The sequence below is a fragment of the Sinocyclocheilus grahami genome, unplaced genomic scaffold (assembly GCF_001515645.1).
Source record: "Sinocyclocheilus grahami isolate Dianchi unplaced genomic scaffold, SAMN03320097.WGS_v1.1 scaffold304.1, whole genome shotgun sequence".
Lineage (NCBI taxonomy): Eukaryota > Metazoa > Chordata > Actinopteri > Cypriniformes > Cyprinidae > Sinocyclocheilus > Sinocyclocheilus grahami.
In genome coordinates this window covers 1332080-1347595 of record NW_015505483.1, presented here as the reverse complement: position 1 = coordinate 1347595, position 15516 = coordinate 1332080, and the positions used below count along the sequence as shown (strand labels likewise).

General features: G+C 36.5%; 1 protein-coding gene across 1 annotated transcript in view; it reads left to right on the top strand.

Moving 5' to 3' along the window:
- LOC107601366 (nck-associated protein 1) overlaps nucleotides 1–15516 on the top strand; it is a 54489-nt gene that overhangs the window by 35861 nt on the left and 3112 nt on the right. Inside the window, exons 17-26 of the mRNA XM_016293530.1 lie at nucleotides 746–964; nucleotides 3861–3991; nucleotides 4136–4233; nucleotides 7300–7393; nucleotides 8492–8574; nucleotides 9683–9763; nucleotides 9835–9928; nucleotides 12559–12675; nucleotides 12828–12937; nucleotides 13116–13205. Coding sequence (XP_016149016.1) covers nucleotides 746–964; nucleotides 3861–3991; nucleotides 4136–4233; nucleotides 7300–7393; nucleotides 8492–8574; nucleotides 9683–9763; nucleotides 9835–9928; nucleotides 12559–12675; nucleotides 12828–12937; nucleotides 13116–13205 — 1117 coding nt within the window. The remainder of the gene's footprint in view (nucleotides 1–745; nucleotides 965–3860; nucleotides 3992–4135; nucleotides 4234–7299; nucleotides 7394–8491; nucleotides 8575–9682; nucleotides 9764–9834; nucleotides 9929–12558; nucleotides 12676–12827; nucleotides 12938–13115; nucleotides 13206–15516) is intronic.

The following is a 15516-nucleotide window of genomic DNA, read 5'->3' as shown; positions in this document are numbered from 1 at the left end:
GTGGATGGATTATCTCGGCAAAGGAGAAGTGCTCACTAACACAGATTTAGACAGATTTGTGAACAATATTTGAGAGAAATAGGCCTTTTGTGTACATAGAAAAAGTCTTAGATCTTTGAGTTCAGCTCATGAAAAATGGGGGCAAAAACAAAAGTGTTGCGTTTATAATTTTGTTCAGTGTGTATATATATATATATATTATATATACTACAAATTACAAAAACGCACAACAGAATCAACTAAAATTAAAATTAAACCGAAAATATAAACTGATTCAAAATATAAATTGAAAATTATAATAGTATCTCTGTGATGCTAAAATTATCATTTATCATTTATATAATTTAGCTTTAATACTTAATGGGATGCAAGCAGTATTTCATGTTGGGTTTAATGACTTTTAAATGGGAACTATTTCTGAGTGAAACTGAACATTTAGTAGGAAATTATGTAAAATAGGAAGTGGATTGTATCCATTGGGATTTTTTATTGGATTGTTTATTCAGTTAGATTGATTTATTTTTTTATATGTTTTTTTTTCTTGCTGCTTGGTCTTGATTACATCAGCCAAAATGTTTTTTCTGAGGTGTAGAAGGATGCATTTTGATAAAATATTAACAAATTTGTTCCTGTAGCATTACATGCACCAATTGTGCAATAAAACCAGAGACAAATGCTAAAGTCAGTAGGAGCAGTTAATTTTTGTTACTCATTCATGTTGACCATTTCTGTAACTGTCTCTCAGGTCCATAGTGGGGATGACCATGTACAACCAGGCCACACAGGAGATTGCCAAACCGTCAGAGCTGCTCACCAGCGTGCGGGCCTACATGACAGTGCTGCAGTCCATAGAGAATTACGTGCAGATTGACATCACCAGAGTGTTCAACAATGTGCTGCTGCAGCAGACCCAACACCTCGACAGCCACGGAGAACCAACCATCACCAGCCTCTACACCAACTGGTGAGACTCTACATACCCATTCCAGAATAGCCACAGAGTGAGGATGTATACTGTATACTGTAGACATAGGCTGCTGCCTTCTAAAGGCCCCGATATACTTAAACTAAGTTCGTTTTCGTTCTTCGTTTGCGGGCAAAAAGAAGTTCAAAAAGGCTGAGCGACGGTATACTGTTTTGGAACATTCCAACACTTCCAAGGCGGGGTGTAGATTAATGTAAACGTGTCACGACACATTTATTTGAAACACATGTATTTGGTACTTGCTACCTTATATCTTTACTCCTTCCTTTCATCCTTTTCATGGCTTTGGAAAACTTGCATCTAATGTTTCTCTACGTTGCTTTTTGCATAACTCCGGGTCGTCGACACCAAGCTTCGTTGCAATATCTTTCTAGGAATTAAATGCTTTCTCTGAATCTTTAAAGTCTCTCTGCGAGCGATCGTACAGGTGCGGATATATTGGTGCAGCTCAGCTATTCGACACAGTGTATTTATGTTGCTAGTGACATGAAGATGTTTTTCTCCTCCATTGAATGAGAAACGAACCGGGAAAAAAAATCGCCCGTCAAAGAAGGTGAAGTTCAAGAATACACCCACCAATTGCGTAATCGCCACGGACCAGTGGTAGCTCAAAGGTGTTTAGGAGTATATTATATATACTACAAATTACAAAAACGCACAACAGAATCAACTAAAATTAAAATTAAACCGAAAATATAAACTGATTCAAAATATAAATTGAAAATTATAATAGTATCTCTGTGATGCTAAAATTATCATTTATCATTTATATAATTTAGCTTTAATACTTAATGGGATGCAAGCAGTATTTCATGTTGGGTTTAATGACTTTTAAATGGGAACTATTTCTGAGTGAAACTGAACATTTAGTAGGAAATTATGTAAAATAGGAAGTGGATTGTATCCATTGGGATTTTTTATTGGATTGTTTATTCAGTTAGATTGATTTATTTTTTTTATATGTTTTTTTTTCTTGCTGCTTGGTCTTGATTACATCAGCCAAAATGTTTTTTCTGAGGTGTAGAAGGATGCATTTTGATAAAATATTAACAAATTTGTTCCTGTAGCATTACATGCACCAATTGTGCAATAAAACCAGAGACAAATGCTAAAGTCAGTAGGAGCAGTTAATTTTTGTTACTCATTCATGTTGACCATTTCTGTAACTGTCTCTCAGGTCCATAGTGGGGATGACCATGTACAACCAGGCCACACAGGAGATTGCCAAACCGTCAGAGCTGCTCACCAGCGTGCGGGCCTACATGACAGTGCTGCAGTCCATCGAGAATTACGTGCAGATTGACATCACCAGAGTGTTCAACAATGTGCTGCTGCAGCAGACCCAACACCTCGACAGCCACGGAGAACCAACCATCACCAGCCTCTACACCAACTGGTGAGACTCTACATACCCATTCCAGAATAGCCACAGAGTGAGGATGTATACTGTATACTGTAGACATAGGCTGCTGCCTTCTAAAGGCCCCGATATACTTAAACTAAGTTCGTTTTCGTTCTTCGTTTGCGGGCAAAAAGAAGTTCAAAAAGGCTGAGCGACGGTATACTGTTTTGGAACATTCCAACACTTCCAAGGCGGGGTGTAGATTAATGTAAACGTGTCGCGACACATTTATTTGAAACACATGTATTTGGTATTTGCTACCTTATATCTTTACTCCTTCCTTTCATCCTTTTCATGGCTTTGGAAAACTTGCATCTAATGTTTCTCTACGTTGCTTTTTGCATAACTCCGGGTCGTCGACACCAAGCTTCGTTGCAATTTCTTTCTAGGAATTAAATGCTTTCTCTGAATCTTTAAAGTCTCTCTGCGAGCGATCGTACAGGTGCGGATATATTGGTGCAGCTCAGCTATTCGACACAGTGTATTTATGTTGCTAGTGACATGAAGATGTTTTTCTCCTCCATTGAATGAGAAACGAACCGGGAAAAAAAATCGCCCGTCAAAGAAGGTGAAGTTCAAGAATACACCCACCAATTGCGTAATCGCCACGGACCAGTGGTAGCTCAAAGGTGTTTAGGAGCCAAAACAAACTCCCCCAGAAAGTTCGCTTTGGTGAGCGGTTTCGAACTGCCGAAACGAACTTGAAACAAACTTGGTTTCAACCTGATTTTGTTCGAAATGACATATCAGTTTGTTCTTTGATTTCGTTTGAAGTATATCGGGGTCTTAAGACATCCTAACAGAAGTAGAACCTCTTAAGTGACCTACATAGGAAGCAACAAAAAGCACTCCTAATGCAAAGCCTTGACTAAACTTGAACCATTATATAATTATAACTTGACCAGTAAATAACTTAAGTATTTAATGCTTTTGAAGTATATTAACAAGGGCACTAGGAAATCTTATTTTTAATTTTTGTGATTTCCTTTTTTTAATGGTTTAATTTACATTTTAATAATTAAAAAATCTAAACATTTAAATATATATATATATATATATATATATAACTTTAACAATTTAACAATAATTCATACAATTTTAACACTTTAACAATAATAGGGCACTATGAATTGCATTTTTTTGATTTTTTTTTTGTCTGTTTGAATTTTTCAGATTTCTGTGTTTTACGATTTAATACAATTTACACCAGCAAAAATGGTGGAAATTAAATGGATGCGTAAAACTTTAGCAATTTAATTAGTCTATAAAACATAAACAATTTGATATTTAAAAAAAAATTATTTCATGTTTTTGGCAAACAAAGTGCTACATAACAGATTCAAACAAGTTAAATTAAAACATGGATGGAAAATTGTGTGATATTTTGTAATAGTCTTTAAAAATAATAGCTAAATAAAGAGGTTCCTATGATGTCTTATAATGAAATTTGGTTTGGTGTTAATCTGTGCGCAGGTATCTGGAGACTCTACTGCGGCAGGTTAGCAATGGTCACATCGCTTACTTTCCTGCCATGAAGGCCTTCGTTAACTTGCCCACAGAGAATGAGCTCACCTTTAATGCAGAGGAGTATTCTGACATATCTGGTGAGGAGAAAAAGCACTCCACAAAGACACTTTGAATAAAGGGTTTCCTTGTTTAGAAACATTACACAATCCTCAGCTGGACGTGATTATATCCACACTCAAACTGTCATAGCACGTCTGAAAGCTCTTGTCTTTTTCTCTCAGAAATGCGTTCCCTGTCTGAGCTGCTGGGTCCGTACGGGATGAAGTTCCTCAGCGAGAGCCTCATGTGGCACATCTCTTCCCAGGTGGCTGAACTCAAGGTGAGCGATAAAGGTCTCTGAGGTGAAAGGTCACATCATTAGGCTTGTCACAGTTCTGACTTCTTTGCCTTCCTCTTAGAGAGTTTCTGAAGCACAGTTCTCTGTTGGAGACAGCCTTGCGCCGTTGCTTAATAACGACGGCGCAGGAGAAGGCGGCAAAATGCATAGTTGCTCTATTCATTTTTATATATTTATGTTTTTGAACCATTGGTTATGTTTCCAAATCTTCAGTACATAGCGGCACTTACGTCTGTCTTACGAATGTACTGCAAATACTCTAAAGCAGTGTTTCCCAACCTTTTTTTAGTCGCAGCACCCTTTGGAAATTTTAACAAACTTGTGGCACCCTACCGTGTTTGTTTTTTTTTTCGTTTTATTTTATTTATTTATTAACTTTATTTATTTAGGTAGTTAGTATGTTTTTATTTATTTATTTATTTGATAACATCAGTTTTAGGGGTGTCAAAATTTATCGTTTCTTCGATGCATCGCGATGCAGACGAAGACGATTCGGTATCGGTTCAGTAATAGACCGAATTACCGATTATAACGTACTGATGCTTTTCTGACGTCATTTGTCGCATACGTGCTTTGTCGCAGTAGCATACATTAGGCGCGTTCGGCTTGAAGCGCCACTGCGCAGAATGATCAGTGTATGACCAAGTACCGTGAGAGCGATAAGAGAGCAGACAGATCCTTATGCTTTCGCGGTTGATGTCATACACTCATCCTGCACAGCGCTGCTTCAAATCGAACGCGACTAATGGCAGAGGGAGGCAAGACGCGAGTGATTAAAAATGCTCCTTTACTTTAACTACTTTAAAAGCCGACATCTGGCCACATTTCGACTTTTATGAACAACCTGAGCACGACCTGGAGAAGAAACACGCTGTGTGTAAATCATGTCATGCACAATGAAATATGTAGGGTAGGGATGGGCAAATGAAGCACTCGTGAAGCTTTCCTCTGACTGTTTCGGGAAAAGATTCAAAGTTTCGAGTGTCTCGAAAACAGCGCCATCTGGTGGTTCAAAAAATATATAGCAGCCAAAAGCCTGTGAAACACGCTCGGCATCTACCACATATTCCACAGATCGATTCAAGTTACATGCACAAATAAAAGCCTAACAGTGTGTGTGTTTGTGTTTGTTGAGTTTCTGATAAATTAATTTACCCATTAAACTGTGCAATTTAATACCAGTACAAATATCAATATGATGTAATAGAAGAATGATGTACTCATATGAATTGCATATGACAAATATAGAATTTTTCTGAAATAATTTGTATTCTTATTTCTTATGTGACTGGGTATCTAAAATGTAACTGAATAAGTCCGAATTAAAACTTATTCATAAAGTAAGATCTGGGGGATCGAACATTTCGACACGCAAAGTGAATCGCGCACATGACTGGACAGAAAGTGAAGCTTCATTTGTCATTGGTCACGTGATTTCTATGACAATTAACAACACAAGCTTCGGATCGAGGCTTCATCTAGCACGCCCATTTATTCTCGACACAAGCTCCGATGCCTCGTTTCAAATGGTACATTCCTAGCAGGGGGTAATACCACTAACTTAAGAAACCAGGTCAGATACAGTTCATATATCTGACTGCTTGTATTTATTGACAAAATTGTATAAATGTGAAGTAAAATAGAAAATTGAGGCATGCAGTGCATTGTCAATGCATTGTGATGCATCGTGATATCGAATTGAACCGAATCGATGACATGATAATCGTAACCAAAACGTGAGACCAGTGTAGGTTCACACCCCTAATCAGTTTGGCTTTTTTAATAACTTGCTTATGTATTTCATTATTATTTGTATTTTTTCTTTAGGAAAGTCACTTTGACTTACTGGCAGGTCTTGTCTGAATCTGTGGCCTTTTTTTTAAATACATTTTTAGAATTTAAGGAAAAACTGTGAAATTGTCTTTGTTTTTTTTTTGTTTTCTTTTTTACATGGTATAATGTGTTGAAGCTCATGACCTTAAAACGTGGCTGACAATGGTATGTTTGTGAAACATGATTAAATTATCCAAATATGTAAAACCAAAACACAACAGGTTGTGTAAAACTTTTTGAATGATTGGATGTTCCAATTTTGTGGACGTATGAAGAGCTTTCTGTGGATTACTGCAGCCACAGATTCCATGTGGGCCTGTTTTCCGGGAACAGAGTTTAGGTAGCACTTCCCCTCACTCTGAGTTACTGTCAGCAATGATGAATTAATGGGAACTGTGATCAAACCTGAACCAAATGCTAGTTTGATTACATTGAAGGTAAAGCCTTCCTCAATGATGAATTGTTCGCACTCCCTGACACAATGATTAAGGAATGGACTGTTTCTTTCTTTTTCTTGTGCAGTTCATCTGTATATTGGTTTTTTTTCTTTCATTTCATTCATTAATGGCAGCAGGTTTGCAAATGCGTGATATATGTAATTGAAACAGCCCTCTGTATTATAAAAGTTTCTTGAGCAACAACCACCACCAAGTGTGTGAACACAGGCTTGGCACATGTCAGTGATGTTCTAACATGCAAACCTCTCTCCTTCAGCTGAAAGTAATTTGGGGAAAAAAGAACCAAGTTTCCTATCTGACCCACAATCAGGTGTGGAGTGAAATGGTTTATTTTGCATTTCTATTCTGCGCAATGTTCACCAAAGGACTTTAACGCAGAACATGTTTTCTCTTAGAGCTCAAATTACGCAAATCGTTTGTTGACATGCGAACTCCTTCTCTTGCGTTTTTTCGCAGTTCCCGTCTCAGGCGATTTCATGCCTTTAATCGGCTACTGTTCGAGATTGTTCTGTTTAGGCATTAGAAGTAATTTTCTGGGTTCAAAATTAAGTTAAATCAACAGCATTTGTCTCGATTTTCAAATGAAAATGATTTTCTGGTAATCAACGTTGTCATAAATGCTGTTATTAGAATTTAATTCCTTTAAAGGTGCATGTAGCTTATGATGTCCTCCTCTGGAAAGATGGACAGACTGCTTCAGATCTATTCGCATAATTTTTCTGCTTTTTCATCATAGTGTCTTTTATCGCCCTTACAGAAACTTGTGGTGGACAATGTGGAGGTTCTGACCCAGATGAGGACCAGCTTCGACAAGCCGGACCATATGGCAGCACTCTTTAAGCGGCTCACATGTGCGTATCAGTTGTGGGACTTTTAATTATATATAATACCAAAATCATAAGTTGGGGTCAGTAAAATTTGTAAAAAAAAAAAAAAAAAAAAACACTTTTATTCAACAAGGACACAATAAATTTATCAAAATAATAAATTGACAGTAAAATACATTTATTATATTACAAAACAAAATGTATCCGTTTCCATAAAAATATTAAGCAGCATAACTGTTGTAATATTAATGATAATAAGCAATGCTTTTTTTTTTTAGCAGCAAATCAGCATATTAGAATGAGTTGAAGACTGGAGTAATGATGCAGAAAATTCAACTATGCCAACAGAAATAAATTACATTTTAAAATAAAATATATTTAAAAATTAACAATATTACTGTATTTTTTTAACAAATAAATGAGTGTGCATAAGAGACTTCTTTCAAAAACGGTAGTGTATATTTGCATATGATTATTATATTAATCTGCTTATATGCTTTATAAACTTCTGAATTCTTCTGATGTTGAATAAATATAATATTAAATGTAGTAGTATATCAAATACATTCCATGTTTTTTTCTCTCTTCTGGTCTCTGATCTAGTTCAGATTAATCTGCCCATGAACAGCATGTAAAAACAAAGCAAACTGCATTTGTTCGCTTTGTAGGTCTTATCAAAGTGGCTCACATATTGACATAATTTTAGAGTCATGCACAAAGCTATATTAATATTGTGAGACAAGGTCAGAAATTACAAATAAAACTCCAAAAATATCAAAATGGCAATTTAGATGTTGTAAATATTGAAAGTCATGTCCATGCACCACAGGTAGAGAAGCCCTGTATTAGACAGTAGCTGTTTGGAATCTCATGGCATGAGCTGTAATAACACCCACCGACCCCCCCTCACTGCAGACAGGCCCTCTACACTGAGCTATTTGTTATGGCTTGTACTCATACAGTCAGATTACTGCGCTCAAATGTGAGCAGGAATTTAAAAGTCCCGTCTGAGGAATATGGCCCATATACACTCCACCTGCAGACCTATTTTTAGTGGTTCTAAAGGAAGAAAATGGCCTATTTTTGCAAGTTATTAATATGACTTGTCTTCTATTTCTGTAGCGGTTGACAGCGTGCTGAAACGGATGACCATCATCGGCGTGATTTTGTCGTTCCGTTCTCTGGCTCAGGAAGCTCTCAGAGATGTGAGTTGTTATCCAGATGTCTGGTTTCTTTCATGACTCGCTCCACTCTCACATGGACATCGTTTCAGCTTAACATAAGGATGTTGTACATCTCGTATCTGAGATTTTGCTCATTCCAGTCCTAAATTAGCTTCTTATTGTTTCCATGAAATGCACAAGGTGTTAAGTAAAATGTCCAAGCTTTTTTTCATACAGTACACATGGATGATGATTTGCACTGCCAAGCTCCAAAAAGAAGAAAAAGCAAAAAAATAAGTTGTCCATATGACTTATGCACTAAATTCTGAAGTCATGCAATGTCTTTGTGTAATGAAATTTGCATTCATTTGCATTCTCATATATTTAAATCAGTGTTGTCATTAACTAAAACTAACCATTTTAAAAATAATTTTTTGTTGAATGTAAGTAAAATATTGTAATATTAGATGTCATTTTAGAAAAATATTAGATGAAAAACTTAAAAATGTTGCCTTGACTAACTGAAACTTCTTTCTATATTTCTTTTAAGTTAGAAATATAGAAAGAAATGTATATAAAACCCTAATAAAAATGACTAAAGTACATACATTTATTAAAACTACAATTCAAATAAAAATGAAACCTAATGCAAATTATTAAATACTTTAATAGTATATAAATAATGCTAAAATAAAACTTATTCAAATATGCCACCTGAAGATGCTTCAGTTTGGTTGTCGCGTGCCATATGACAAGTTTGAATATGCGTAAGTGTGAAAGAGAGCTACAGTAAGAGATTCTCAGTAAATAATCATTGAAATTTACTGACAAACATTATTCATAAATATGTATATGACATTATGAGACTTTGAATGTAGCGCACAAGTCATATAGACTATTTATGTGGGGTTTTTTTGTGCTTTTCAAAGCTTGTTGGTGTAAATCACTGTCCCATTGTATTGTAAGGAAAAGAGCATCTCAGACATTCTTCTGATTTTTGTGTTTGAAGGAAGAAATAAAATAATACAGCACTGGAATGAAGTGAGGTTGAGTAAATGACAAAAAAGAAGAAAAAATGGTTAACTACTCTTTTGTTCGAAGCCGTCGTTGCCCAAATGAGCTCTAATCACAGATGTGTCCTTTTCTCCAGGTGCTGTCCTGCCACATTCCCTTCCTGGTGAGCTCCGTGGAAGACTTCAAAGACCACATTCCTCGTGAAACTGACATGAAGGTAGGTGACGTTCAGACTTGCTGTCAGCAGTAACGATGGGCCGCCGGACCTGAAATTCTCCCTTTTCTCAGGTCGCCATGAACGTGTACGAGCTGTCTTCTGCGGCAGGCCTGCCCTGTGAGATCGACCCTGCTCTGGTAGTGGCTCTGTCTTCCCAGAAGTCTGGTAGGCTATTTCAGACCATTCGAGATGGTAATGCGCATCAGGCCATTTCTAACCCAGATGTAACTTTTTGGCATCAAAATATAAACTGGCTCGGTTTTTTTCCCAGTCAGAGGAAAATAAAACGGCGTAACTAGAAGTTCTTTGGTTTTGGCCTCTTAAGAAAGTGCAGATTTTGCCGATGTGCATCAGGTGTTTTTGCTCTAGATTTGTTAGAACGCCGAGAGTCCACTTTCGGAATTCAGCTTTCATCAGCATTTGCTACAAAATAGGTTGTTAACAAAGTGTGACGTCGGTGTGCACATACTTGAAAGAAAAGTTGAAGAGGAATTCTTTTTCCAAAGTGAAAAGGCCATTTCATTCCAAATGATTTACCAGAAATCCCTGTATTAAGACCTTGGATGCAAGTTAGCTTGCTGTAAAAAAAGGTTTGGTTTGTGTTGAAACGTTAAGTGGTATCACATGGTTTATATCGGGTCTAATCTGGTCAAGTACTGCAGCGTTAGGATGCTCGCTTGCACTGTGATTACGGTGTAACCTCACACTCAGAAACATACATTACATCCACACCCATGTTCACTTTGGTCACAGTATCAGTATCAGTAATATGTCTTCTTATTTCTGTGGTGAATGATTTCACAAGAAAGCTTCAAACCTCACATGGCCAAGCCTATCTTAACCACAACCTCAAGAGTTAAAAATAATAACAAAAATATCTGTGCATAGGAGATCTGTCTCATGAGTGTCATTTTCATTGTTGAAGCGTGGCTATCTAAAATGACACTTTTAAAAAAAACATTTTTGTAGCGTGATAGTACTCAACTGTCTTCGAAACATCATCACTTTGCCCGTAACTACTATTTTCTTTTAACAGTGTAATGTGACAAAATAATGCTACATGATTTATAGATGCTGCAAAAATTGTAAATTTTTTAAAAACTGGCCAACCAATGATATTGGCGCTTTTGTTCACGTGCCTGGAGCTGCTGAAGTTACAGTAAAACACGACTTGGTGGCGCTCAAGCACAAAATGGTCTTGCCCGAGCACACATTGTTACCTAACGACGAAAAAGATGCATCGAGGCAAGATGAATGTAGAGCAGCTGGTCTCATTGGTGTCTGAACACAAAGAGCTTTCATGACAAATGCGACAGCGACTACAAAAATCTCGATAAGAGGGAGTTGTTATGGAGAGGAATTGCAGATCAAATATGATTCGATATGTACTGGGGTATATCTGTTTTTCATTAAGCGCCATCTAATGTCAGGGAGTGAATTTGCACGTTCACTCGGCTCATCGCCAGCATTTTTCGTCCCAGTGTGCACAAGGCTTTAGGCAATAATCAAACAGACTTAATTTTAATGAATTAGTTCATTTGGACAGGTTGTTTCAGTTAACTGGTTCAAAAAAAGATTCACTAAGTCTATGCAAGGCATTTTACATCATTGTTTAATGGAAATATTCAGTTAAATGCTGCTGTTTATCACAATATTTTTAATATTATACTTTATTATATAAATGTTGTTGTTTATGTAATTTACAAATGATGGGGTTCTGTTCTTAATACATTAACTATTGTTCTTTTTTTAAACTTAATGTTAAAAATGTATTCTTTTACATTACTGTTCAAATGTGTGGAGTCAGATTTGTTTATTTTGAAAGTAAGAAAGAAATTAATACTTTTTTCAGCAAGGATGCATTCAATTGCCCCACAGTAATAACCGTTATAATGTTATAAATAGATTTATATTTCAAATAAATGCTATATTGAACGTTCTACTCATCAAAGAATCCTGAAAATTTCCACAAAAATTAGGCAAATATTTTCAACTTGCTGAAAACTGAGCAGCACCACTACAAGAATACATTTTAAAATATATTAATAGAAAACTGACATTTTTAAATCGCAGTAATATTTCACATTATTTGTGCTGTACTATTTGTACTATCAAAGAACATCAGAGTATAAAATGTATTTTGTTTCAAAAACTTCCGACCAAAAAAAAATAGTAAATGGTAGCTTATGTATAATTGCACTAGTCTTAACATTTTGTAAACTTTTTGTAACCAATGATGTGCATCTTTGTAGTTTGTGAAGCTAGTTTCAAAGTAGCTTCTCTCACAGCTGTTTTGAGATGCATTTGTCCAGAGTTGCTGATCAAACCCTCATCAGGCATTAGAGCCCATTCGAGGAATCAGCTTCCCGAGAAGAGCCTTGTGCACTTAAACGTACCTCATTCCACACAGCAGTTCTCCAGAATTGAGCAAAGCTGTCCGGTGAACAGCTTTCATTTTCTCAGGGCAGCCCAGACCCTCCAGGGCCTCTTGGCCAGCACCAATGTTTTTGTTCTATTCCCCTGATGGTTAAATCCAAAATCTAAATAGCGAGTCAACTCAAACTAGACTTAATTGAATCACTCCCAAATGCTGTTGCGCTAATAACATAAATAAGAGTTAATGTTTGGACATTAGTGCTGTTTTTCTTGGCTCTTTGCGCAGATTTTCGGACACCGTCCAGAGAGAGAAATGCAATCGGCTGCAATTTCCCAGCCATCTCACAATGGCAGCACATCAGTATTTCTCGGAGTTACCTAAAGGAAAATTCATGAACTCAATTCCCTGTTTGTAACAGAAAATATTAGCCCGGAGGAGGAGTACAAGATCGCCTGCCTGTTGATGGTCTTCGTGGCTGTTTCCATGCCGACCCTGGCTAGCAACGTGATGTCACAGTACAGTCCCGCAATAGAAGGTACCAATTTTTACATTTCAGACTCGCGCTGAACCGCTGCGAATGAAATCAGATTACATCTGTGCTGTTTGAACTGCGGTCCGCTGGAACGACGTGTTTTAATGCACGCGGCATTTATCATGTGTGTGTTAACTCTCTATAAATCTTTTAAGGTCACTGCAACAACATTCACTGTCTGGCTAAAGCGATAAACCAGATTGCCGCTGCTCTGTTCACTATCCACAAGGGCAGCATAGAGGATCGCCTCAAAGAGTTCCTCGCCGTAAGTAACAGTATTAGCTGTAATTGTTCTAAACTCTGGCTTAAAGCGTTTTCGTTTCCAATACTTTTACTACACAACATGCGATTTACATTAACATGTCAACAATAAACACTCCATTTATGCAACTCTCTCTCTGGGACTTTGCAGCTTAATAAAACTCTGTAATTCTCTCCCACAGCTCGCCTCCTCCAGCCTGCTGAAGATTGGACAGGAGACGGATAAAAGCACTACACGAAACAGGGAGTCTGTTTACCTGCTCCTAGACATGGTGAGTGAATCCACACCTCTGTTCCAAGACAAGACAGAGCATTTCATAATGGTGTGCAATCATATTCTCTGTAGCAGTGTTAATTTTGACAGCAAATTTTGATTTAGTTTTAGTCATAGTCTTTTGACTAAAATGCCATTTAGTTTTAGTCATATTTTAGTCACCTGAATTGTTTTTAGTTTTAGTCGACTAAATCTACAGTAAATTTAGTCGGCTAAAATCTAATGGGTTTAGTTGCAGTGTAATGCGTTTATTAAGCATTTCTCCAAAATGTCCAAACTCATTATATAGGTTTGATATTAAGCTTTTATCATGATAGACACCGATTTAACTGCGGTGACACACAACATGCCTTTGTTAAAATTAATAAAACCACTTCTCATAAAGAACAAGAACATGGTCTTCTTTTTAATGAAATACCAATGGTTATATAGGCTACTTATGCATTCTTTATAGCAACTTGTTTACCATATTCTTCATTCTTTCAAGCAGACATATTTATTTCTGTGAATAAATTTAGATTAATCTTTAGGGCTACTAAAGTTTTTCAGTCAAGAGCAGTGAGTGATTTTCTGTCTTTCTTTCGTTGCTTGATTAACATCAATAATTCGGACAATAGCAACTAAATTAGGCTGCTGTCCCTTTAAAACCGAATGCACGGATGCAATGTACTGATACACGTTCTCCCTGCAGTTTACGTTCACTTAAGACGTAATCAACTGTTTACACGTGAATTCTCGTCAAAAAGGACAATTTGACATAATTTTGTGTGTAATTCTTAATTCTCCGTTCATGCGACGCGAAAGAGTACTCGTGCGCTGTGAGACGCGCTTTCTGTGTGTGTATGCTTCAGTGTCTGCGCTCAGAAAACCGCAATGAGTTCTCGCTTGCGTCGTCAGATTTATCCATATGTCTGCTCTTCTCTTACTCCCACATACTGACATTTTTTAACATTTTATGCGACGTGCAGCAAGTGTATTTTAGCTTATGTCCCGCTAGTTCGTATATACGCATCTAACCTCCTAACCACGCTGCAGATTCGTCCTGAAATTGAATAAATCTCATTTTTGTCTCGTTTTTATTCGTTGACGAAAATGTCAATACATTTTCGTCATAGTTTTTGTCATTCGTACGCATCTAACCTCCTAACCACGCTGCAGATTCGTCCTGAAATTGAATAAATCTCATTTTTGTCTCGTTTTATTCGTTTTATAGTTTTTGTCATTCAAAAATAATTTTAGTTCGTTATCGTCTCGTTGTCGTCAGTGAAAAAAAATGTCGTTGACGAAAATTATTCGTCAACGAAATGAACACTGCTCTGTAGACATATCTGTTTTTAATGATAATGTATTAATTATTCAAGACAGACTATGTTATGAGGTTTTTAATTATATATGATATACTGTATATACTTCTGTGAAAGTAACTGTGGTTTCAAATAAAATAAAATAAAAATTATTTACAGTTTAAAAAAAAAAATTCTTTCTTTTTAAAGAAATTTGGAAATCACAGGGTCACAAAGTCTCTTAAAGAGAATTGATGTGATTAAGAAATAATAGTTAGGTCTGAAGAAATTATGTTGATTACCAGAGGCGGACTTAACCATTAGGCAAAGGTAGGCGACCGCCTTGGGCCCCCAAAAGCCAAGGGCCCCCTAAAATGTTTTTTATATGCGAGATGCGCATTCAGTGCGGACACACCATGGGTTCATTACCACGACAACCGTCTGTGTGTCCGCGTTGAACGTGCTTCTTAGCAAAAGTAGGGCGATGTAGAAAATGGGGACGAAATCCCGGAATCTTTTCATAAAAACAGAATTTACTGTGTAACGCGGAATGTGACGGAATGAACGGCGCAGACGTGTGTTTCGTTTGCTAGTTTGCTATTTAAGCACGCGCAACGCTCGCGGTTGTCGTCTGTAGTAGCTAAATAGTATTTTTGCCATTTAATATTCACATACACTAGTCCATATCGCGGTTTGATTGAAGTGTACTGAATTGCATTTGATTTATTCATTCAATATTTGACGAATTCCGTGACATTGCTCGTTACACAGTACATTTCTGTTGTGTAGCATTTTGAATGTACAAAAATTAAATGGTTTGTTTAATTTTCATTGGAATAAAAGATAGATTAATGTTTTCGCCTTCATTTGATTAGCAGAAAAATGAAAATACACAACACAGAATTTAAAAAAAATAAGTAAATAAAATTAAAATTTCATAGGGCCCTATTATTGTATACAAATTAATAAATTAAGTTTTTTATGAATTCAATTAATTAGATATGTTTTTGATTAAACCATTAAAAT